Genomic DNA, 23,323 nt, shown 5'->3' with positions numbered 1-23,323 from the left:
TGGTGCCGCACATCATTCATTTCCTAGTGGCTTTGGAAATCAACTTGTTCCTTATGTTTACTGTCCTTTGCAAGTCATCATTGGCTGTTCTCTGACCAAGTCACATGATTACATAAATAATACTACATCTTTTAAAAAATGCGGGAGCCTTCAGTTGCTGTAGCTCAGCATGTAAGGGGTCTTAGGCTGAAGCTATAGCATCCCTATATAGTGCTAGAAGAGCTGTCTGAAATCGTGAAAACGTGCTGCTAGTCACTATAGACAGTGTAGGTTAATGAGAAAGGATTTGCACCTGCAGGAGCCATAACAGCTGTTATTCAACAGGGCTTGTTCTTCTCTTTCCCTCTCTAAGACCTTGATATCGACCTCTCCACAAATCACTCCATGTTTGACACTATTTGATATATTGCAGGGGTAGGGAATCCATAGCCCTCTAGATGTTTGATTACAATTCCCATTAGTTTTAGTTAGCAAGGGATGATGGAAGATGTAGTCCCTCCACATCTGGAACAGAGCCTGCATCTCTGTTGTGTATGCCCCTTTGTCTGTATGGCTACTGATTTAACATGTGACATAGAAGGTTTGGTTTCTTGCTTTTCACTATCCCATCCCCATATCTGGGGGGGGGGGGGGGACGACACTTCAGCATCTTTGTGTGACAGGACTGGAAGCCAGATTTCTTGTTTCCCATTTTATCATCACAAACCCCCTATTGAGCAGGTAGAGAGCATGTGGTCCTCCAGATATAGTTGGACCACAGCTCCCATTAACCCTATCTATTGGCCATACTAGATGGGACTGATGGAAGTTGGAGTCCAGTAACATCTGAAGAGCTACAGGTCCCCTATCTATGTGAAACGAGGTGTGAAATAGAAGCCTTGTACAGTGGTACTTCAGGTTACATACACTTCAGGTTACAGACTCTGCTAACCCAGAAATAGTGCTTCAGGTTAAGAACTTTGCTTCAGGTTGAGAACAGAAATTGTGCTCGGTCTGATTGGCGGCAGCAGGAGGCCCCATCAGCTAAAGTGGTGCTTCAGGTTAATAACAGTTTCAGGTTAAGAACGGACCTCCGGAACGAATTAAGTACTTAACCCGAGGTACCACTGTATATTGTTGTTAAACTGTTGTACCCCTATTTATTAAAAATATTTATACAGTAATAGTATTGCTTCTGGGTAACTTTCTGTGGTTAGAGAACAGTTTGTCTCAGCTTGCACATCTTCTGCTGGCTTGATAGTTGTCGTAGGTAACTCTGATCAGGAAGTCTGATACAAGATGTTGGCATATTAATCATGGCACCAACAATATCATGTGGAGAGCAGCTGCATCTGTCTTCTGTTGGGGCTAAGAAAGAGCCTAACATCCGAAGACTAATAACTCAGATGCTACTGATCTAAGAAGGAACACTTCCAATGTACTCTTGTCAGTTTCTGATTTTTCAATATGAATGCTATTTTTCTTTAGATATGCTGTTGAGGTTGAACAGTTTGGTAAATTTCGTGTAAGCTTGATATTCATTCATAATGATGCCTGGTATGATTCTACTCCATTTTATTTTGCTTTAAGTCAACGTTTCTTACAATTGGCAGTCAAACTGAGAACAGATGGCATTCAGGCTCCAAGATAGGATTGTATTCATTTAGAAAAGGAAATTATTGTTTATCCTCTTGCCTAACATTCCCTGTTCATGTATGCCTAGTAGCTAGCGCTTATGTTACGACTGCATGGTTCAGTACTGAGAGTTGTGTGCCTCTAAGATTTTTTTCAGTGGGTCTTGAATACACTTTTTCCAAATTACATCTATAGCCCATACCAAACTGTAGTGCTACAGGTTCTAATTCTGTTGATGGCTACTCTTGGCATTTGAGTGTCTGTCATTTACCTAATTTTCATGAATGTTCTACTAACACCAGAGGATAGCTTTCAGACTGCTGGGGAAAGGCATTAAATACCGTATTTTTCGTCATATAAGACGCACCGGCCCATAGGACGCACCTCGTTTTTTGGGGTGGGGAATGAATAAAAAAAAATTATTTCCCCCCTCCAGCCGCGGCTGCCGCCCCAAGCCTTGCACACGCCTGCCCGAAGCACGGGGCACCCTCCGGAGGGCTCCACGTGCTTCGGGCGGCAGGCTGCCGCCCCAAGCCTCGCGCGCCCGGCGGGAGCTCCTGCCGGGTGCGCAAGGCTTGCAGACACTCGCCCGAAGCACGGGGAGCCCTCCTGCCGGGTGCGCAAGGCTTGCAGACACTCGCCCGAAGCACGGGGAGCCCTCTGGAGGGCTCCCTGTGCTTCGGGCAACAGGCTGCCGCCCCAAGCCTTGCGCGCCTGGCGGGAGCTCCTGCCGGGCGCGCAGGGTTGCAGATACTCGCCCGAAGCACGGGGCACCCTCCGGAGGGCTCCGCGTGCTTCGGGCAACAGATGCCACCCCAAGCCTCGCGCGCCTGGTGGGAGCTCCTGCCGGGCGCGCAAGGCTTGCAGACACTCGCCCGAAGCACGGGGAGCCCTCCGGAGGGCTCCCTATGCTTCGGGCAACAGGCTGCCGCCCCAAGCCTTGCGCGCCTGGCGGGAGCTCCTGCCGGGTGCGCAAGGCTTGCAGACACTCGCCCGAAGCACGGGGAGCCCTCCGGAGGGCTCCCTGTGCTTCGGGCAACAGGCTGCCGCCCCAAGCCTTGCGCGCCTGGCGGGAGCTCCTGCCGGGCGCGCAAGGCTTGCGGACAGCTTCCTGAAGCCTGGAGAGCGAGAGGGGTCGGTGCGCACCGACGCCTCTTGCTCTCCAGGCTTCAGCAAAAGCCTGCATTCGCCCCATAGGACGCACACACATTTCCCCTTCATTTTTGGAGGGGAAAAAGTGCGTCCTATGGGGCGAAAAATACGGTAACTGTGTTGTGAAAGTTCTCCATTATGCTTTTTTAAAAAATGCATCTTTAACTCCATGCAGACAAACTGCCATATGATAGTAGTTTGTACATCTCAACATCTGGTGGACAGCTGTTTGTGTCTTGAATTACAGCTGATACTGGCTGGATTGGCAGTCAGGAAAAGAAAAGGGATCAGCTATGCGTGGAATCTGTACAATCTTTCCTGCCAGTCCATATTAAGGTTGAACTCATTCTCTTTGCCCTGTAACCCAAGAACAATGGGTAATCAAGTGGAATTGTTTTAGAATTACTACATTCACATGACAAAATTTAAGCAGAAACGCCCCTGCAACTGAAAGTTAAAGGCAACATGCAAAGCACACCTTAAAATAATTTTGCATCACTTTGTTACATGAGATTACTCAAAATAGTAACCATTACAAATTAATATTTTTTATTGCGTTTTCCGAGTTTATAAAGATAAACTAGGATAAACATTTGTTAAAGAATAAGAAAAAATTCTGTGTTTATTAAAGTTTTCTTAAAGATGAAAAAAATGGCAAGAACAAGTTCAAGCAAGTTTAAATTCTAACTGAAATACAACATAAATAGATTTTATCTTTGCGTGATACAGTGGCTATTATAAAACACAGGAATAGTACAGATGTCTTCAATTGCATATTAGTAGCAGATAAAAACTCTTGCCAGGGCAGGGACCAGAGAAGCTGGGAGAAAACATAGCACTAATAATATATGACATAATAATTAACAGTATGAACTCAATGAACAACAGCATCAGATTGCTACTGTAGATGGTCACAAATACAGTAACCGTATAATCTGTTTTTGTTATGGAAATGTATTTCAAGATCATTTACTAATGCTGAAACTCTTGGAACTGTCTTTAGTGTCTTCTAGGGCAATGGCTTCCAAAACTGCTGTTGGATTCATTGGTTTGGGCAACATGGGAAATCCAATGGCGAAAAACCTTGTAAAACATGGGTACCCTGTCATAGCATATGATGTATTTCCAGAAGCGTGTAAAGAATTTCAAGACTTGGGCTCACAGGTATAGTAGTTGGTATCTTATTTTAAGAATCTTACTTCATAAGGGGTGGGGGCTGTGAAATTCCATTAATTCCATCTCAAGATAGGAATTGTTATGAAAAAAATACCACTCTGGGTGGCTTCCAACAAGTTAAAACACAGTAAGACATCAAACATTAAAAACTTCCTTATACAGGGCTGCCTTCAGATGTCTTCTGAAAACTGTATAGTTATTTATCTCCTTGACATCTGCTAGGAGGGTGTTCCACAGGGCAGGCACGACTACCAAGAAGGCCCTCTACTCGGTTCTCTATCAGCTCACTTCTTGTAGTGAGGGAACTGCCAGAAAACTTCGGTGCTGGATCCCAGTGTCTGGGCTGAGTGTGGGTGTGATTGTGCCCTGGTTCAGACACCGTGGGCACCCATGGCTAGTTAAAAAAAAATTCAGTGGTACCTCGGTTTACAAACTTAATCCTTTCTGAAAGTCCGTTCTTAAACCAAAACCGTTCTTAAATCGAGGTGCGCTTTCCCTAATGAGGCCTCTCACCACCGGTGCCCTTCCACCGTTCAGATTCCATTCCTACACTGAGGTAAAGTTTGCAAACTGGGACACTACTTTTGCGGAGTTTGTAAACTGAATCATTCGTAAACATGGCTGTTCTTAAACCAAGGTTACCACTGTAGACTCAAGCTGTGGTTTGTGAAGTTCAGGTATTATTTCTCAGTTCAAAATAGTAATAGTTCACCCTCCACCCAATGTGCACAAGCAAGAGAGGGATAAAGGCTTGAGTAGGGTCAAGTGAGCCTTGATCCTGACCTGCTTACCCTACGCCTCTAATTGTTGGACCACAGCCCCCATAACCTTTGGTCATTGAGGGTCACAAGCTCCCAACCTGGATGGTTAAACCCATTCTTTTTCCCTTTTTGTAACTAAGGGCTATAACTATAAGCTATAGCTGACTAGAATGTCTTAAGATGAAATGTATGTGCCTATTTTGGGAAATCCTGGCACCATATATGGTAATGATGATTTGATTAACAGTGAAGTAATTAGCATCATGGAACAAATAAAGCAGGCATAGGCAAACTCGGCCTTCCAGATGTTTTGGTACTACAACTCCCATCATCCCTAGCTAACAGGACCCGTGGTCAGGGATGATGGGAGTTGTAGTCCCAAAACATCCGGAGGGCCGAGTTTGCCTATGCCTGAAATAAAGGGTTCTTGCTGTCACTTGTACTCTGCCTGGACCCATGATGCCCTCCTTCTAACCAATCGGCTGTTACATCTTTGTGCTGTCTCTTGTTAAAATTCATAGGAGTGGGAGGATATGGCAAGATTTCACCCTTCCATTGTCGCATCTGATTCTGTGGCTTAGCTACACGGTACTGTTTCCGTTCTACTGAAGTACTTGTAATACTTGCTTAAAAGGTTGAAACGATAAAACATGAAAGGATAACTTCTGTTTCAACAGGCAACAGAACACTGATCTTTTTCTTACGCCCTCTTTCTTGAAAGGTGACAGATTCCCCAGCAGATGTAGCGGACAAAGCTGACAGGATTATTACGATGCTTCCATCTAATGCTAATGCAATTGAAGTCTACGTAGGCTCCAATGGAATTCTGAAGTGAGAATTTCCTCTTATCTTCCCTCCTCTCCCCCATTTCTAAGCTTAATAATAAAATAAAGCATTTTATGCTACATTCTGCCTAGAGTGTTATTTGCATTCATTTTCTACTTGCCTGCTGAATTAAAACGTTGCTAAGCACATAGTGTCTATCAGCTATCCGTGTGTGCAAACAATTCCCTGCTGCACTTATGGCAACAAACTGCATTTGGCAATAGACTTTTACTCCTAGAGATGCATGCCTGTCCCCAAACTTGAGCACTAATCCCCGTTACTATATGAATGCAACATCTTGCTGCTCTTGCAGTACTCCGGAAAGAAATAATAGCTAGAAGTCCATTATCTTAATCCTTCATGTCTGTGTTTTTCCCTGTTGAAACTCAAAGGGGAGATTGTAAGGAATTTCTAATAACACAAGTTGATATTTTGATGACTTTGAAGAAAATTGTTCAGAGCCAGGGGTAGCCATCTTAGGCTGCTGCAGCAAAAGTACAAATTTGTCAGCTTGAAAGGGACCCAAAGGGTCATCCAGTCCAACCATCTGCAATGCAGGAATCACTGACAGATGGCCATCTGGCCTCTGTTTAAAAACCTCTGATGAAGGCGAGTCCACCATGTTCTGAGGTAGTCTATTCCACTGTCAAACAGCTCTTACCATCAGAAAGTTTTTCCTAATGCTTAAGCACAGCCTCCTTTCATGTAATTTGAATCCATTGGTTTGGGTCGTGCCCTCCGGAGCAGCAAAAAAACAAGCTTGCTCCATCTTCCATGTAATAGTATTTAGGAAATTTTAATTTTTATTTGTTAAATTTGTATACAGTGGTACCTCTGGTTGCGAACAGGATCCCTTCCTGAGGCCTGTTCGCAGCAACGCATTTGCGCCTGCGCAGGTCGTGATTCGCCGCTTCTGCACATGCACGTGATGTCATTTTGTGCATCGGCACATGCACGAGTGGTGAAACCCGGAAGTAACCCTTTCCAGTACTTCTGGGTTGCCGCGGGACGCAACCTGAAAAAACGTATCATGAAACAAACATAACATCAGGTATGAATGTACTGCCCTATTCCTGTAGATCTCAGGGCTGCTCACAAAATATTTTAAGATGTCTATCATATCACCTCTTGATTCAGGTAGGTAGCCATGTTGGTCTGATGCAGTTGAAATAAAAAAATTGTCCAGTAGCACCTTAGAGAAGCAAAAGCTTATACACAGAACAAACATAGTTGGTCTCTAAGGTGCTACTGGACATTCTTTTTATTCTTTTATTTATATCACCTCTTGGTTACATCTTGTACATCAGATGCAAATGTTATCATGGCGTAAGCTTTCATATACAGTCATACCCTGGATCCTGAATGCCTTGTACTCAGACGTTTTGGCTCCCAAATGCCACAAACCTGGAAGTGAGTGTTCCGGTTTGCGAACATTCTTTGGAACCCGGATGTCTGATGCGGCTTCCACGGCTTCCGATTGGCTGCAGCCAATCCGCAGCCGTGCTTTCATTTCCGAACATTTTGGAATTCAAATGGACTTCCGGAACGGATTCCCGTTCGACTTTCGAGGTACCACTATACTAGAGTTCATTTCATCAGATGCATGAAGCATAATTCTCAGTTGCAGGTGTATAGCACATGGTTATAAAAGAGGAGGAAACAGTTGTAAACTGTGGACTCAGAAGTGAATGAAATGCAAAGGAAATTAAATGCAGGAAGTGTAGATGGTCAGAATTCAGTTTGCACTTAACTTTAAACCATAGTTAAAACTGCCTGATTTAACACGAATGAGCAGTGTGCTGTGCGTGCTGCTCAACAGTCTCTGCTTCACTTATGCTGAATTGGCCATGTCAGGCAGGAAACAAACCATAGGCTGGCATCCTGTTGTTTGTGAAGCTGCTCTGGTTCACATGTAGCGTAACACCAGCTGCTGGTTTGTTTTGTGCTCATGGCGGGAGGGAGGGAAGGAGGGAGAGAAGTGGGGATGTTTGAGCAGCGTCAGTGTGCTGATCATTCATATTAAACCATAGTTTATAATTAAGTAAAACTTTGTGTGTACCAGGCCAGAAGATATGCAAGAGAAGCACTGGCCCTTCACAACAGCAGTGATAACAGCATTGCCAAGCTTATTATTTAGATTAACATCTGCAGTGGAAAAGAAAACCATTGTTTCTATTCAGATAGAGTTGACCATCTTGATAAATTGTAATTTAGAAGATTCACACAGGAGCATCTCTTAGAAATTCCTTTGTTCCACAGGAGCATCTCTTAGAAATTCCTTTGTTTCAGTTGCAGAATGCCCTGGTAAATTGTGTTATAGCCAATTACCAATGTGAATTTATGAAATAGCATATCCGTATTGAAGATCTCATTGATACTTTTTTTATATATCTGCGATGAACTTCATTTGATTGTGCCAGCTTCTGTACTCAAGCTGTGTTGCCTCTAGGCCAGATGGTATCAGTAAAAAAATTAAGCTAATTTTGTTGACTTTTTTACATATCTACAAAGCTCTCTGTCTTATTCGTCTTTTGCTTCTTTTTTTTCTTCTTCAGGAAAGTGAAGAAAGGTTCTTTGCTAATAGACTCCAGTACTATTGATCCTGCAGTTTCAAAAGATCTAGCTAAAGAAGCTGAAAAAATGGGAGCTGTTTTTATGGATGCCCCTGTTTCTGGTGGTAAGCTTTCCCCCCTAAACTTGTGTTTTCCCTGATGTTGGAGGTTAGGGAAGGCTGGCCTATATACGTACTGCTCATTAGGAAAAAATAAAAAAGAACCCTGAATTTTCATATCCAAGATTCATAAAGATATGTAGGCTCATGCAGAGGGGCTCATGCTAGCCGAGTGAAACAATTGCTGTCTCTGTTGACCTGATCACCACATTACAAACTACTTTTAATAGTCCCCTCTGTTTGAAAAGAAATTTGCCATGCGGCAAGGGGAGCTGGAATTCACTGAAAACAAGCGTAAATCATCAGATGCATAGGACAAGTTCTGTGGGTCCTCATACTACATATTTTGTATTTTCTCTCTCTTCAAATTATCAAGTTGGTAATTTTCTACTTAGTATATTGGAAGCTTGTAAAGTAGAGGGTCAGCAATATGAAACACGGAATTTGAATGTACTATTAAAAAGGATTATTTCTCTAGACTTAAAGGTAAAGGTAAAAGGGACCCCTGACCATTAGGTCCAGTCGCGTACGACTCTGGGGTTGCGGAGCTCATCTCGCTTTACTGGCCGAGGGAGCCAGCATACAGCTTCCGGGTCATGTAGCCAGCATGACTAAGCCTCTTCTGGCGAACCAGAGCAGCACACGGAAACACCGTTTACCTTCCCGCTGGAGCGGTACCTATTTATCTACTTGCACTTTGACGTGCTTTCGAACTGCTAGGTGGGCAGGAGCAGGGATTGAGCAATGGGAGCTCTCTAGACTTAGAATCCTGCAAATTCAGGAAAAGATTGATGGATTCAACAAAAATTGATGTTTTGGGTATACTGGATTCCTCAACAGGAGGTTTAACAATAGAAGTATCTCACTGAGGGTTGTACAGTGATACCTCCTTTTTGGCTGAAAGTTATTGGCTTTTCATTTTGCCTTGGTGAAACCTTTGATATTTGCAGATGTCAATGTACTTTTGAAATTCTACAGTAAACAAGGTACCACTTTAACTGCTTGTCTTACACAGAAGAGCATAATAGGTCCACTGACCAGGTTGGAAGGCAAATGAACCTATGAAAAGGATAGTATATGTTCATAACCAGTGCTTTTGAACAATTTACTGGATTTTTGGCTTCACTGTCAAGCCTGCTCTTCTCCTCCACACTTTTTCTTACCCTTCAACTTGAAGAAAAGTTTTGGAACTCTTCTGTTTGTGACATTTTGGTTAGTCCTAGGAATATAGGAAGCTTCTGTAGACGTAGAGGCTCAGTATTGGTCCATATAGTATTACCTACTCTGACTTGCAACAGCTCTCCATTATTTCAGATGGGAAATTCCCATCCTAGTACCAGGAATTGAACCAGGGACCCATAGCTCTACCAGTGAGCTACCACTGAGCGCCCCTGAATAATTGTCTGACTAAATTTTTAATTTATTGTAATGGAGCAACACAACTTCCCCTGCTTTTTGTGTATCTTAGAGGATACCAAGTTTAGCCATAGATCAGGGGTCAGCAAACTTTTTCAGCAGGGGTTCGGTCCACTGTCCCTCAGACCTTTTGGGGGGCCGGGCTATATTTTTTTGGGTGGGTGTGTGTGTGAATGAATTCCTATGCCCCACAAATAACCCAGCGATGCATTTTAAATAAAAGCACACATTCTACTCATGTAAAAACATGCTGATTCCTGGAGCGTCTGTGGGCCGGATATAGAAGGCGATTGGGCCGGATCCGGCCCCCGGGCCTTACTTTGCCTACCCATGCCACAGATGATATCAAAACCAGAAGATTACTTTCGACCGCCTGAAAATGGGACTTTTATTTTGTGGCAGGTGGGGTGGGGTTACATGACCTCCCGCTTCTAGATAAACCTCTGCAAGCTGGAAAACTAAATAGCTTGTTTATGGCTTGGTGACATTTTGGTTGGTTCTAATAAAGGTATTTAGCCTAACTGGATTTTAAAGGGAGAAGGTATGGGTATCTGGCTGAACTTGGAGGAGTAGAATCAATATAAGAAAATATAGGGTAGCAGCAGTGTGGCAAGCTGCCAACCCAAGTAGCTGATTACAGTAATGGTGGAGAGACAAGAAAGGTACAGGGAAAAGGCATTTATTCAGCGCAAACCTAGAAAAAAGAGAGAGAGGGCAGATAGCCATGTTGTGGCTCAATCTGTAGGAGAAAATCCAGTTTCTTATATTTGCATTTCCCACAATGTAACACTATGCAAATACACATCATTGACCTGCCCTATTCAAGAGAGAGCTATGTTTGTACGCTGGTCTCCATTATTTCTGTCTTTATTTTCCATTGGTATGTTCTACCATCTTCCCTTGTACAGCTGACCTCTGTAGGCGAATGTAATTTGAAGTTCTCCATATTGCCTGGATAGGTTCCCCTCCAATTGCATCTTGCCTGCCTGAAAGGAAACTGGAATATGTTAAGTCATTTATTGACACTGTAGTGACAAGTGTAAACTGAGAACGAAGAAAGTGACTCTATGGCCTTGTATGCATAAGAGCTTCTTTGTACACGTCATGTTACTAATGTGGCATTTGTAGCAGTTGCTTGTGTCAAACGAATGTGTCCTTTAAGGAATCTTAAGAGTGTATATATATATATATATATATATATATGTGCATGCATGAGTGCATCTGTGTGCATTTTTTTTCCTCATTGGAGAAAATAACATACGTTGAATAGAGTCGTTTTTACTAACTTGTATAAATGCTTTCTAGAAGATTGAAACAGTAGGCAGCGGAGCTTGTTAAAGACTTCTTATTTTACAAGCTTTAAAGAATTCAGAATATGGCTTGACTCCTTTTTTTTTTTTAATCGAAACCCTCATATAGACTTCGTTTCAGAGCCAGCATCAAGTCTGTACACTGCTTGTCTTTTTTAAAAATACAAACATACACTCTTGCTCTTTCTATTTACTGAATCAGAACCCTACTGTTTCCACTGGTGCTGTGTCTTAATTTATGACGTGACCACAAAAACTAAAATTATTTATATGTTGGCACAAAACGGCACCACTGTAGTTAAGAGTCTGTTGGCATTTCTATTATAAATCCTCCCTAGGACAAGTTTATAACTTGGCATTTTTACTTTGCTTCAGGCTCTAAACATGCTGTTTTCTGTCCAAGCACAATTGGGGTTTTTTTAATATATAAAAAATCATTTAAATAAGCTTGGGCCACTTATTTATGTTTCACAACTAGTACTGCAAGCTAGAGTTTTGAGAATGGTACATGGCCCAAACTGTAGTGAAATAAAATAATAGTGGCTTTTAGGGGGACTTTACAAACTCTTTATTATTATTTACTAAATGGCACAAGTATACATGCAACAGTTTTTACGTGCAATTTTTTTTTTTTATTTTTTTTTTGGCATAGTGCTCTACATTCCGATCTTTTCATTGAGAGGTCTTAACAGTCAGCAGTGCACATTTAATAGGATAAATATTTTAAAACCCACAAAAATAGTCTCTGGATGTATGAACCCATGTTTATCAGACTCATGATACCTCCTTTTTTAAATCCCAAATTCTCCCTCCTTCTCTGTTTGAAATCAGGTTGTATTTTTCCACTTCTGTGTCTAAATGAAGGCAGCATCACTTAGCATTAGTAAACTGGTAGGAAAGGATAGCTCAAGAAAAGGGGACCAGCTAGTAGTTTGTGTGAATTTTTCATTACAGTTACCAGTTCGGACTGCATGTGAGAGTCCAATTGGATGAGAAGCAGTTTTCTGGTCTTGTGCAGTTGCCATGTGAGTTGAATTTTTGGTACTCGCAAAGCTCTTTCACTAGAAGGGCTCACACTGCTCACATTACCCCCCTTCTTTAGTCTTGTGGCCTGTCATCTTCCCTTGTCCTTAGTTTACAAATCCTTGTTTCCATTGGTGTGCCTGAGAAAAGGATTCTGTATGTTTAAGACAAGGTCTGCTCCATGTGTGAGGGGACCCTGCATAGAGGCCACCTCTTGACAGGCCACCTCCTCCATCAGTGGACCTTTGTAAGCTGTGCCAAACAGTGCTTGTTGGTTGGGTCTAGCTGCCATTTTGGTTGTTTGTGGTGCCCTTGATATTGTGTCATACTGTACTGTGGTGGAAAATTAAGCTGTGGCTTGACCCAGCTACTTGATGCTGTTCAGCATGCTGGGCCAGAAAAAAAATCCAAAGCAGTGGACACTTCCAGAGGGCAGAAAATTGTCTTATACCGTGTCAGACCATTGGTCCATCAGCCTTGCTGTTGTCAATACTGATTGGCAGTGACTCCTGGCAAGCCCTACCTACAGAAACCAGACATTGAACCCGCAACCTTTTCAATCCGAAGCATGTGCTTTGGCCAAGTTCTGAAGCCAGTCCTGACTTGAGATTGAGAGATGCCAGGAAATGATTCAAGTTACAGTCATACCTCGGGTTACAAACGCTTCAAGTTGCATTTTTTCAGGTTATGGATCCGCCGAAACCCAGAAGTACTGCAATGGGTTACGCCCGGGTTTCGGGGGTCACGCATTTGCAGAAGTGCTAAATCGCACTTTGCGCATGCGCAGAAGTGCCGAATCGCAACCCACGCATGCAGAGACGCGCCGCTGCAGGTTGTGAACGTTGTAGGTTGCGAACGTGCATCCCGCACGGATCACATTCGCAACCTGAGCGTCCACTGTAATTCATTGTGGAATGGAGAAGCAGAAATACTATGATGTTACTGGATGGATTTGTTGAATTTTGAAAAAAGAAAATCGGAGTGATCTCTGTGTGCATTTTTTTTTGGGGGGGGGGAATATGGTGATGCTGTTTACAGCTCATCGTATCAGACAATTGCTCTTCAGCCATTGGCTCAGTTTCGGTTGATTCCCTAGCTGCCCAACTCACTGATAGAGGCACATTCTTCTCCCCCCACTCTTCCACAGCTGTTTGGGCTGGAGTTGACAACTACTGTTTCCAATGAAAACTCATTTCTGGAAACAAATGGCATTCTTGACGTTTTATGGTGTTAACAACTTTAAATATCTTTCCCATCCGCTGATAAAAGTGGAAAGGAATATCCCTCTCCCCATTCCATTCTCATGTTGAATATACGCAGTAATAAACAACCCCCTGAAAATATAAGCGTTGTTGCGAGGAGAGGAACATTTATTAGCTTCAAGATACTTTTTTTGGGTAGAAACAGGCTAAAATATATCTCAAAATGAGAATGCAGCGTTTTATTGCTTTATGGCTTTGGCCACAGAGCAGAGCTAGAATTCCAGGCGAAAACCTACAAAGGTTAGTCCAAATATTGCGTGTTTTGTTCTTAAACCTCATGCTACGGTTTACACAGCTGGTCTTGCATTAGGTTATGGTTAGGGATTTTGCATCTCGTCCCCAGCCTGTGCCACTCATGAGTCACCAGGAACCGTTGTTGAATATAACAGAGCCTTAAAGCGCTTGGCCCCCACTAAGGGTAGGATCCAGCATTCAGCCTCAGATAAGGGCATTCCCTTGCTTCCAGTGAACAAAGTGGGGATGGGAACAGCATTTGCAAAAGAAAGAGAGGGAGGGTGGAAATAGGATGAAAAGTTGCCATATTCTGAAGAGCAAAAAAGAGGATATATTTTCCGACTTCTACTTTTAACTACAGATTGCTATGATGACTCTCATTTTAAATACCCCTACTAGTTATGTAGGCAATAGAAGCTGTGATATATTGCTAGTAGCAATGTTCTTAATGTTTCAAAAACAAAATAATAACTCCCTCCCCTCCATTTTGTACATTATAAGCAGACTTCTCATTAGGAATTAACTCTTGCATAGCTAGCTGGAACGAGGAACGGTTGCAGGGTGTGTTTAAATACTATTTGTTCTGAAGTACAGTGGTATCTCTGGTTACGTACTTAATTCGTTCTTAACCTGAAACTGTTCTTAACCTGAAGCACCACTTTAGCTAATGGGGCCTCCCACTGCTGCTGTGCTGCCGCCACGCAATTTCTGTTCTCATCCTGAAGCAAAGTTCTTAACCCGAGGTACTATTTCTGGGTTAGCGGAGTCTGTAACCTGAAGCGTATGTAACCTGAAGCGTATGTAACCCGAGGTACCACTGTACTTATATCCCACAACTGATTTGATTCATTAATATGCCACTTAACTATGATCATCCTTAAGTGGTGTACAATCAATATAACACAGAAAATATTCTTTTGATTGCTGAAATGCATGATTCAGGTGAGAGTGCTATTACAAGATGGAATAGAGGTATCCGCACTTTTAAAATCGAAGGTAGGTAACTTTTTGGTGTTGGCAATAACAGTCATTTAAGCTGAAGCATCTCAGGAAAATTGTGGACAGAATGTAGAGAACGGTGGGCAGAGTTCCATCTGTACAATAGGACTTTCCCGCTGCAGCTTCTTTCACAAAAGCCATTGTAGAGAGTGATGTCATGTCAGGCGCTACGATCTGTGAATGGGGGGAAGGGAATTGGCAAAAACTGGAGACTCCCCTCACCCTCACTTCTGTGAGCAGAAGTGCCATTTCTTCACACAAAGAGGCCCCTGGATCCTGGCTGTTGTGTCACTAGGAACAACAACAACCACATGATTAAAATGTTGTTCAGAGGTAGAAAGTGGTTAGCATCCTCCCTGAGGATTGTGGCAAACTCAGTAACAAATTTGTAGTGTTTTCAAGCCATCATAAAGAATGGGAGGCACTTGTATCATTAGGAGTAAATGAATGACCAGAAACCATGTAATTAGCTCTTCAAATGTTTGCGACCTTGTCTCTTCTTGCAGTTACAACGGCGATCCATAATCTTCAACCATGCAGAGTCTTACCCCTAGATTTCGCCAGATAGAATATCAACATTTGCTATAAAGAGCAATGTCAGAGGGCATTTTCGGAGAAATAGTTTTTAAGAACTGGTTCAAACACAGCTTGCCCTAAGAGAATTCTGGGGATTTCAGCTGTGTGGTTGCTTATAGATTCCTATGAAGAGACTTGTGGCACCTTAAAGACTAACAATAACAATAATAATTTATTATTATTTCCCCAGCCACTCTGGGCGGCTCCCAACAGAATATTAAAAACGATAAAACATCAAACGTTCAAATCTTCCCTAGACAGGGCTGCCTTCAGATGTCTTCTAAAACTCAGATAGTTGTTTATTTCCTTGACATCTGATGGGAGGACAAATTTCTTACAGCATAACCCTTTGTGGATGACAGATCAGATGCAACAGGACCTAGAAATTATATAGATTCTGGGCCGTCTTGCAGAATAAGTTTACATAAGTTACATATACACTGTAATATGACATGATTTCCTGGCATAATCCTGACCGGTGAGATCACATCCAACCCTTTGGAGAGCCTAGTTCCCTACCAGTGATTATTTTTAAAAGTAATAATTATGTAGTGGAAAAATTATTTTTCTGAATCTAAGTCTGCAGTTTATTCCACCCACCTCTTACATTTGAGTGAACTCATTTCCACTATCTCATTTGGTATAATAATGCAGGCATTATTACCATCCTAAGCTCTCAGCAGAGAACTTGAACTAATGTAGCTCTTTTTAAAAAATGGGGGAAGGACTTGCTTCACATTAAGGTTAAGGTCATTTGATTGTCTGCCAAATAGCTGGTTTAGCAAATGGCAGGAAAATTGCAATTAAGTCAACATTCATATTTCCACAGGAAGACCTGCTATATAAATCAAAATTCTTTTAAAAGCAATAAAATCACACTATAAAAACTAACATCAGCTCTCATCTTGCAAGGTTTTCCAGATTATTAGAATAATTATTTTGCTTCAGGTATTTTAAAAGGTGACAGTTGGCTAGCACTGTAAATTGCACCACAGATCAGAAGAAAAATGGCGGGGGAAAAAATCAGCATAAATGCATACTGCACTAACTGTTAACAAGCAACAATGGGGTTTTAAAGCATCAATATCTGAAGCAGAATTTATCCACACATATGGTAGGAACTTCCTGAATGCTGAGGGTTCCTGACTAAGTACACCTGTAACCTCTTTTTTTTGGGGGGGGGGGTGTTTAAAAGTCTATAGTGAGCCAGTCTCAGAAGGGGCTGCCAAACAGCAGTGCCTATTATTGATCCTTTGTAATGGCGTGTGACTTCCATAATCCAATATTCTACATTTCTGCTCAGAAGGCAGTCCCACTGAGTTTACTTGGAATTAGATGTAGGGTTGTAGCGTTAGTAATGTTCAAACATGTGGAACTTGTGGCTTCTGTCACACACTGGGGGGAAAAGAATGCTTTCCCACTTCTGCCTCATTGCATAGTTATTTGCTCTGGAATCCACAGAAATATGTGCAGCAATACTATGCTTACTGGATGGGTGAGGTTACTGTGGTGCCTCTCCAAACTTGACCACAGCCTCGTCTGTTGCTGTAATGAGGCACTTGGGCCAATGGCTTTGGACTAGGTAATCTAAAGGACCTTGTCCTGCATGATCCTGCTAAGGTCACTAAGAAAGGTTCTCTGAGTCCCACCCTCACCAGAATTTAAATTATTGGGTAAACATCTGAGGGCTTTCCCTACTGCAATACCCAGATTTTGGAACTGTCTTCCCCAGGAGATCCACCTGTCTCCATTTCTGATGACATTTCATTTCAACAATCATGTGGAGGAGCATCTCCACCCCCATCGTTAAATCGGGACACTGAGGTCCAGTTCCGAAGGCCTTCTGGCAGTTCCCTCACTGTGAGAAGTGAGGTTACAGGGAACCAGGCAGAGGGCCTTCTCGGTGGTGGCACTCACCCTGCGGAGTGCTCATCAGATGTCAAGGAATAAACAACTATCTGACTTTTAGAAGACATCTGAAGGCAGCCCTGTTTAGGGAAGTTTTTTATGTTTGATGTTTTATCGTGTTTTTAATATTCTGTTGGGAGCCACCCAGAGTGGCTGGAGAAACACAGCCAGATGGGTGGGGTGTGAATAATAATATATGATGAAGAACTCATTTGAACATTTTGGACCATGATCTGCCAGTCCCCCCTGCCCTTTCTGGTTTTATCTTATTTTGCATTGTGTTGCAATTTTAACTGTTGATTGTAGGCTGCGTAGTTGGCCAGTGGAAAGGTAGGATACAAACATTTAAATAAATACTAAGGCAGCTAAGAAGTGGTTGACTGATGGCATCTCACCAGTATCAAAGGGTAGTATCCTGTTCTCTGCCAAGGAGCTCTGAGCATCATAATTGGGTTCCCATCTCTTTGTTTTATCCCTGTAACAACCCGGTGAGGTAGGCTGGTTTAAGAGAGAGGAGGAAAGAGACTCACCCATGGCCACCCAATCAGCTTTATGGCCAAGTGTCTCTTTGAACCCAGATCTCTCCAAAGTCCAATACTGTCTACTTCACTTCATCGCACTGGTTGAGTGTTTTTATGGGTATATGCTACTAGTACTTCAGACTGGAAATGGTAAAGCTATACTCTTCAGCATTGACACTGGCCCAAGAGAGATTATAAACCATTCTGAACAAAATTTATTTAACCTATTAAAAAGTCAACCTTAAACTGCAGTTAATTAGTTTACACTATTACCTCACTTCTGCTGAGGACTAAAATTCCCTCAGAGTAAAAGGAGCTCTATCAGGTGAGTTGACTGCTGCCCATATGGAGCTTTAAGATAATGATGAGTTTAAATTTCCTCTTAGAGCTAAGTGAGAATAAAACTGAAGGCAATAAATACTGTTGGCCAAACCCATTAAACCAAAAAGCTGGGAATTCTCCAGTTCTTGACTTAAATTGTTTGTTTATCAGCTGGCGCCTAGTCTGGAGTCAAAAGCTGGAGATTTCTATCTGTGACAGAACTTTGAAACTCTTACAGGACACTTTCATTTTAACTTAAGGTAACTTGAGTTTATAGCTTTGGCTTTAAAGATTACTAATGATTTACTCATTTCCTTACCATTTAACCAGAGTGGACTTCTTTCCCAGGAAGGGATCTGTGTTTATTTAGGGTCTTTGTCTGCGGAGGGATTAAAAGGCAGCCCACCAGCATTGTGAACTTGATGGTAATAAAGGGTCACCAAAACACGCCATAAAAACATTCTTACTATGGAATTAATTATACAGTGTAATTTTACAAAGCAGTTCAGTAACCCTTCTTTTAAGGCTTCAGCAACATTTTATTCTTCTTCTTCAGAAAGTTGGAACTGGTGGGGGGGGGGGGAGAAAACAGTTTTTATTTAATGTCAAGAAGCCTGATGTGTACATAAACTGATCCAGGCGTTCAACTTACAAAGACTTGAAACAACTGGGGAAATCCTAGTTTCAGTTTCTGCTATATGTGTAAATTTTAAACACTTTACTAGGTTGTGCACAGAGGATAAAAGTCTTTTTGAAGCTCTGTTAACAGATGCAGCTATAGATACCTAGCGCAGGGAAAATTCTTAAGAATGCTGCGTGTTTCCCCCACCTCCCCAAAAACCTTTCGATCTTTTCAAAGGAATCCATTCATTTTCCGCACCACCAGGTGGCATTGCAACCAAGCATGATTTCAAAATAGTTGGCGGCTGCATTTGGAAGTATTTGGGCAGAAGAGTATCATACTTTGTTTTGTTTTTTTAAAAGAAAATCTTCCATTTTCAAAACTTCTTTTTTTTGTTTTATAAAGAAAAGTAGTAGCTGCTTAGGATGACTTAGGAAGTCAGGTCTTTGAGCTTCCAAGAGAGGATGGTACAATAGGAAGAGAATAGAAGTGAATGGTTGTTAGAGTGGAAAGCTAAATGATCCGTCTTTGCTATGAAATGATGATTCATCCTTTGTTGATATGAATCAGCTGTGTACTGATTTATCTTTTAGTTCAGCTGTGAGAAAGGAATTTTGAAATTTGCTGTTTTATTTATTTGAAACTTTTCCAAAATGAAGTCTTCAAGGCAGCTTATTCACCCATCTCTTTAAAACCCTTTCACCTAATCTAGCAAGCATTTTAGGCATGGGTAGGCAAACTAAGGCCCAGGGGCTGGATGCGGCCCAGTTGCCTTCTAAATCTGGCCTGTGGACGGTCCGGGAATCAGCATGGTTTTAACATGAATACAATGTGTTCTTTTATTTATAATGCATCTCTTGGTTATTTGTGGGGCATAGGAATTCATTCATTCCCCCCCCCCAAAAAATATAGTCCAGCCCCCCCCACAAGGTCTGAGGGACAGTGGACTGGCCCCTTGCTGAAAAAGTTTGCTGACCCCTGATTTTAGGCATGCATTGAGGGGGGGGTCTGTTCACCCAGAGCAGTTGTTTCAGGTGCCCCCGGATCCTATTGCAAGCAATGAAGAAAAAGTGGATCTAGAGGAGTCTTCAACTCTGGATGTGGTTAAACTGATTTGTGCAGAAAGAGGTGCCAGTTGGACGGGGCTGGATGTGGATGGTGTTGAAAACAGTGCGCATGCTAGACAGCCACGTTGGTCCCCATTGAAATACATAGTACATGCTTGGAAATAATTTCAGCCTGATGCAGGTGTTCCACCGCCATGTTCACAAAATACGTGATGAGTACTTCATGCGTACTGGAGGCTCATTATTTCACATAGTTGCCCTTGAACCCATAGCGAGCAATGAAAACAACAATGAGGGGAGTAGAGCTTTTATCACATATTTAGTGAACATGGTATCCAGACATGGCTGTTCTGTGAATAATGGTTGTATGACTGTCACTAGTTGTATGTAACAAGTTGTTGCATGCAGCTATCTTTGCATCATAGCTGGAATAGATGTTTTGAGCGTTGGAAATCCATTACACCGACTGGTTCGGTTGAGAGGGAATCTTTACAATCTCTGTGATGGGGTTTTCCCCACTCCAGCCCATCCCATAGAAACCTGGATAACTAGGTTGGATGCAGAGAAATGTCCTCCTCTGAAAAAAGTGCATTTCTCCCACAGAATAAGCCTTTTTTCAGAAAATCCATCTTAATGTTTACTCTTCTTATATTTTCTAAAATTAAGATTATTACCCTTTCAAAGTATGGTTATTCCCCCCCCCCCCAACATGCATTAGGCAGAACATTAGTTCTTAAAATATACTTGGGGAATTTCTATAGAAGAAATTTATTTTTATTTTTTTAAATGCCATCTTCTAAAAAATCAAATCTTACTAAATCAAACTGGAAAAATGGCAACTTAAAGAATTTGTTTCTCCTCGTAATAGTATTTTACCCTTTCCATGTATTATCCTTGCCTAATTCATGGAGGTGATAATTTATCAACAGCTTTATGAAGTGCCATTCATCTTACACCATTACTCTTTCTCTTCAAGTATTTAATGTGTATAATCTGTTGAGAAATGTATATGCTTTCAAAGTGAATGTCTGTGACCTCCCACCTTGTCCTCAGACCGAGTATATATCTTACGGCCTACTTGTTCAAAGAGCAGCTTGAATATTTTATATCTGAAATCCCCAAAGTGTTGAGAAAAAGAGATGTCATGTTATAATTTACATATATGGGTTTTTGAACAGACACATTTATTGGTAAACAGCAGCAGTATACGGTAATTGTGACTTTTGACCCTCCGTGTTACACTTTTAAACTTGATACAACGGTCTGTTTCTAAGCTTTGTTGTTGTGTGCGATGTTGCTACTTATTTAACATCAAAAAGCTGTGGCAGTTTGCCTTTATAGATGGTGCCTGTGTTCTGGAATTGCCTCCTGCTGTCCCTGAAACCTTGCTTGGTTTAATGTGTCAGATTTTCTCACCAGAGCCCTTAATAAGCAAGACTTTAGCTAACACACTAGTCTTTATCAAATCTGATACAGCAGAGACTGTGCTTGAGTAACTGCCCAATTCATTAACACACATAACAGCTTGGGCCTTTTTCTCGGAGCACTTAATGATGTTGTGGAGTAATGACATGCACATGCAGATTTTTACATTGCATGTAATCTTTGTGTTTTCCCACTTTTTTAAAAAAAACAGACATTGCTTTAGGTCTGGAGTAAATGAGTGTTTTTCTGCTAAAGATTCTCAAAGTAAACTGGTCTCATTAAAAATAATGGTCGCGGGGGGGGGGGGGAATCCCGCAAGTTACAACAAATAAAGCCACTTAAATCATAACTATACAGTAGATTCTCCTCTAGTTCGGTTTGGAATGGCACCTATTACTAGCGCATGTTGCCATGGGAACCTCTGCATAGAGGTGAAAGATAAGTAGGCCTCGGTTAAAGGAAAAATTGAATAATAGCTGTCGGCTTAAATGATCTATTGACATAATGTGTATGTGTTGCAATGGAAGTCTAATAATCTATGTCTTCCGATTTTTTTGCTCCCTGAGTCTTCCAATATGTTTAAGAATGCTTTTGTCTATATTTAGTAAAGAAATTAAAATGGGGGGGGGGATTCTTAGAACAACGATCAGGTTGTGTTTATTTGAAATTAGCAAGTATTCTTTGTAGTGTGTGTGTGGAAATTACTTTTCAGGTTAAGAGTTGTGAGAGGGCTTTAGTAGTTAGATGGGTAGCTGGTGTTCAATAGCTGATGGGATTTTTAATCTTGTCGCCCCATTTGTGGCGTTGGCGGCTTTTTCCTTTTTCAACACCAGGTGAAGATAATTTTATTTGTCTAGGCATTCATGCGGGGGATGTGCATTAGTTACTAAAATAGGTTTTATCCCCACCATTGGATTTTTACACTGATTTTTTTATGCTGCTGTTTTACTTTGTGTCCATTTTATCCGTGAGCTTATATTGACGTTCTTACTGTTCTGTTGTATGCCGCATTGAAAGGTGGTTCTCTGAAACTGTGGGATTTATATGGGATTGTGCAGGTAGGATTCTGCCCTTATTCTTGAAAGTATCATTTCAATATTAATGATTCGATGCTATAGATACACTGTTGTATGGACATTATTTTCCCTTTTATCTTTCAACCTGTATTTGTGACAATGGGGAAACTTAAATACAACTATTAATTGGCAGGATGCTGGCTAACTGGGCTTCCTAATGAGTTACTCTAAAGGAGTAATAAGTTGTGTGTCATAGTATCATAGAATTGTAGAGTTGGAAAGGACCACGAGGGGCATCTAGTCAAATACTGGTAATATTTTGCCCATTGTGGGGCTCAAATCCACAACCTTGAGATTAAAGAGTCTCATGCTCTACTATTAATATACATATATATATTTAAATAAGATTGTTTAGTAGCATAACATATATTTGACATTTAAATTTAGTGCTTGAATTTTTTCCTCTTTTTAGTAAGTGATGCAATGCTCCACCTATTGAAAGCATCCCTATACATTGCAATAGTTGCAGGGAAACCAACAACATCTAGCATCTCTGGGCAGCCGCCAACGCATCAGCACCCTGGCAAGTCCTGCTGATTGTCCTGGGACACCCCTCCCCCCCTTTAAACAAAATTTCTTGGTCCAGCACTCTGAACACCACTGTGTGGCTGGTGCAGCTGCCAGTTTAATTTCTCACAGTATCCCTGATGTGATCAAGGGTGTTCTGGGAAGTTTAAATCTTGGACTATAGCCACGCAGCACAGGTTGGATTGCTCCTGCTGCTGCCTACCACTGCTACCAGGTAATTCCACCAGCACCAACGGAGGAAGGAGGACTTACCAGAGCAAAACTTTATCAGCAGGGGGCTGGTCCACTGTCCCTCAGACCTTGTGGGGGGCCGGACAATATATATATATATATATATATATATATATATATATATATATATATATGCTTTCGTAGATTTTCACGGGTACAGGAATGCAGGTTTTGGTGTCCTCGGGTGTCTTCCCGTGTAAAAGTTGGGGTGTCTAGGCGACGTTTCGACGAGGTCTCACTCGTCATCTTCAGGCTGGTGCTTTCGGCTTCTTGTTACTGGAACAGAGCGGGATCTCAATGTTTGAGTTCCTATAAATACTGTAGAGGGGGTGTGGTGTCTAGCCTCCAATGTTCTGGGCAGAGAGGAAGTTCCCAGGCTAGTGTGCCTTTTCTTCTTTTGTTCCTTAATTACTTGAGAGATACCTTGAGTGATTTCTTGAGTGATATCCTGAGTACCACTTAGGTGGGTCATTAGGTGTGGATTAGTTGCTAAAGTCTTTGTGTCTTGACCTCTTGAACTTTGTGAAGAGTTTTCCTGAGAAGATGGCTGTATTGCACTTAGTTGTGCTTTGGCTTGGCTTCGTGTATAGGGGCGAGCTGTGGTT

General features: G+C 41.9%; 1 protein-coding gene across 1 annotated transcript in view; it reads left to right on the top strand.

The window, feature by feature from the left end:
• Positions 1-23,323, top strand: part of HIBADH (3-hydroxyisobutyrate dehydrogenase) — an 81,434-nt gene that overhangs the window by 2,083 nt on the left and 56,028 nt on the right. Inside the window, exons 2-4 of the mRNA XM_083706055.1 lie at positions 3,770-3,930; positions 5,425-5,534; positions 8,084-8,205. Coding sequence (XP_083562181.1) covers positions 3,770-3,930; positions 5,425-5,534; positions 8,084-8,205 — 393 coding nt within the window. The remainder of the gene's footprint in view (positions 1-3,769; positions 3,931-5,424; positions 5,535-8,083; positions 8,206-23,323) is intronic.

Source organism: Podarcis gaigeae (genome assembly GCF_964106915.1).
Source record: "Podarcis gaigeae genome assembly, chromosome: 12".
In the NCBI taxonomy this organism is placed as follows: Eukaryota; Metazoa; Chordata; class Lepidosauria; order Squamata; family Lacertidae; genus Podarcis; species Podarcis gaigeae.
Note: the sequence above shows the minus strand (reverse complement) of the source record. Positions and strands in the feature narration are given on the sequence as shown.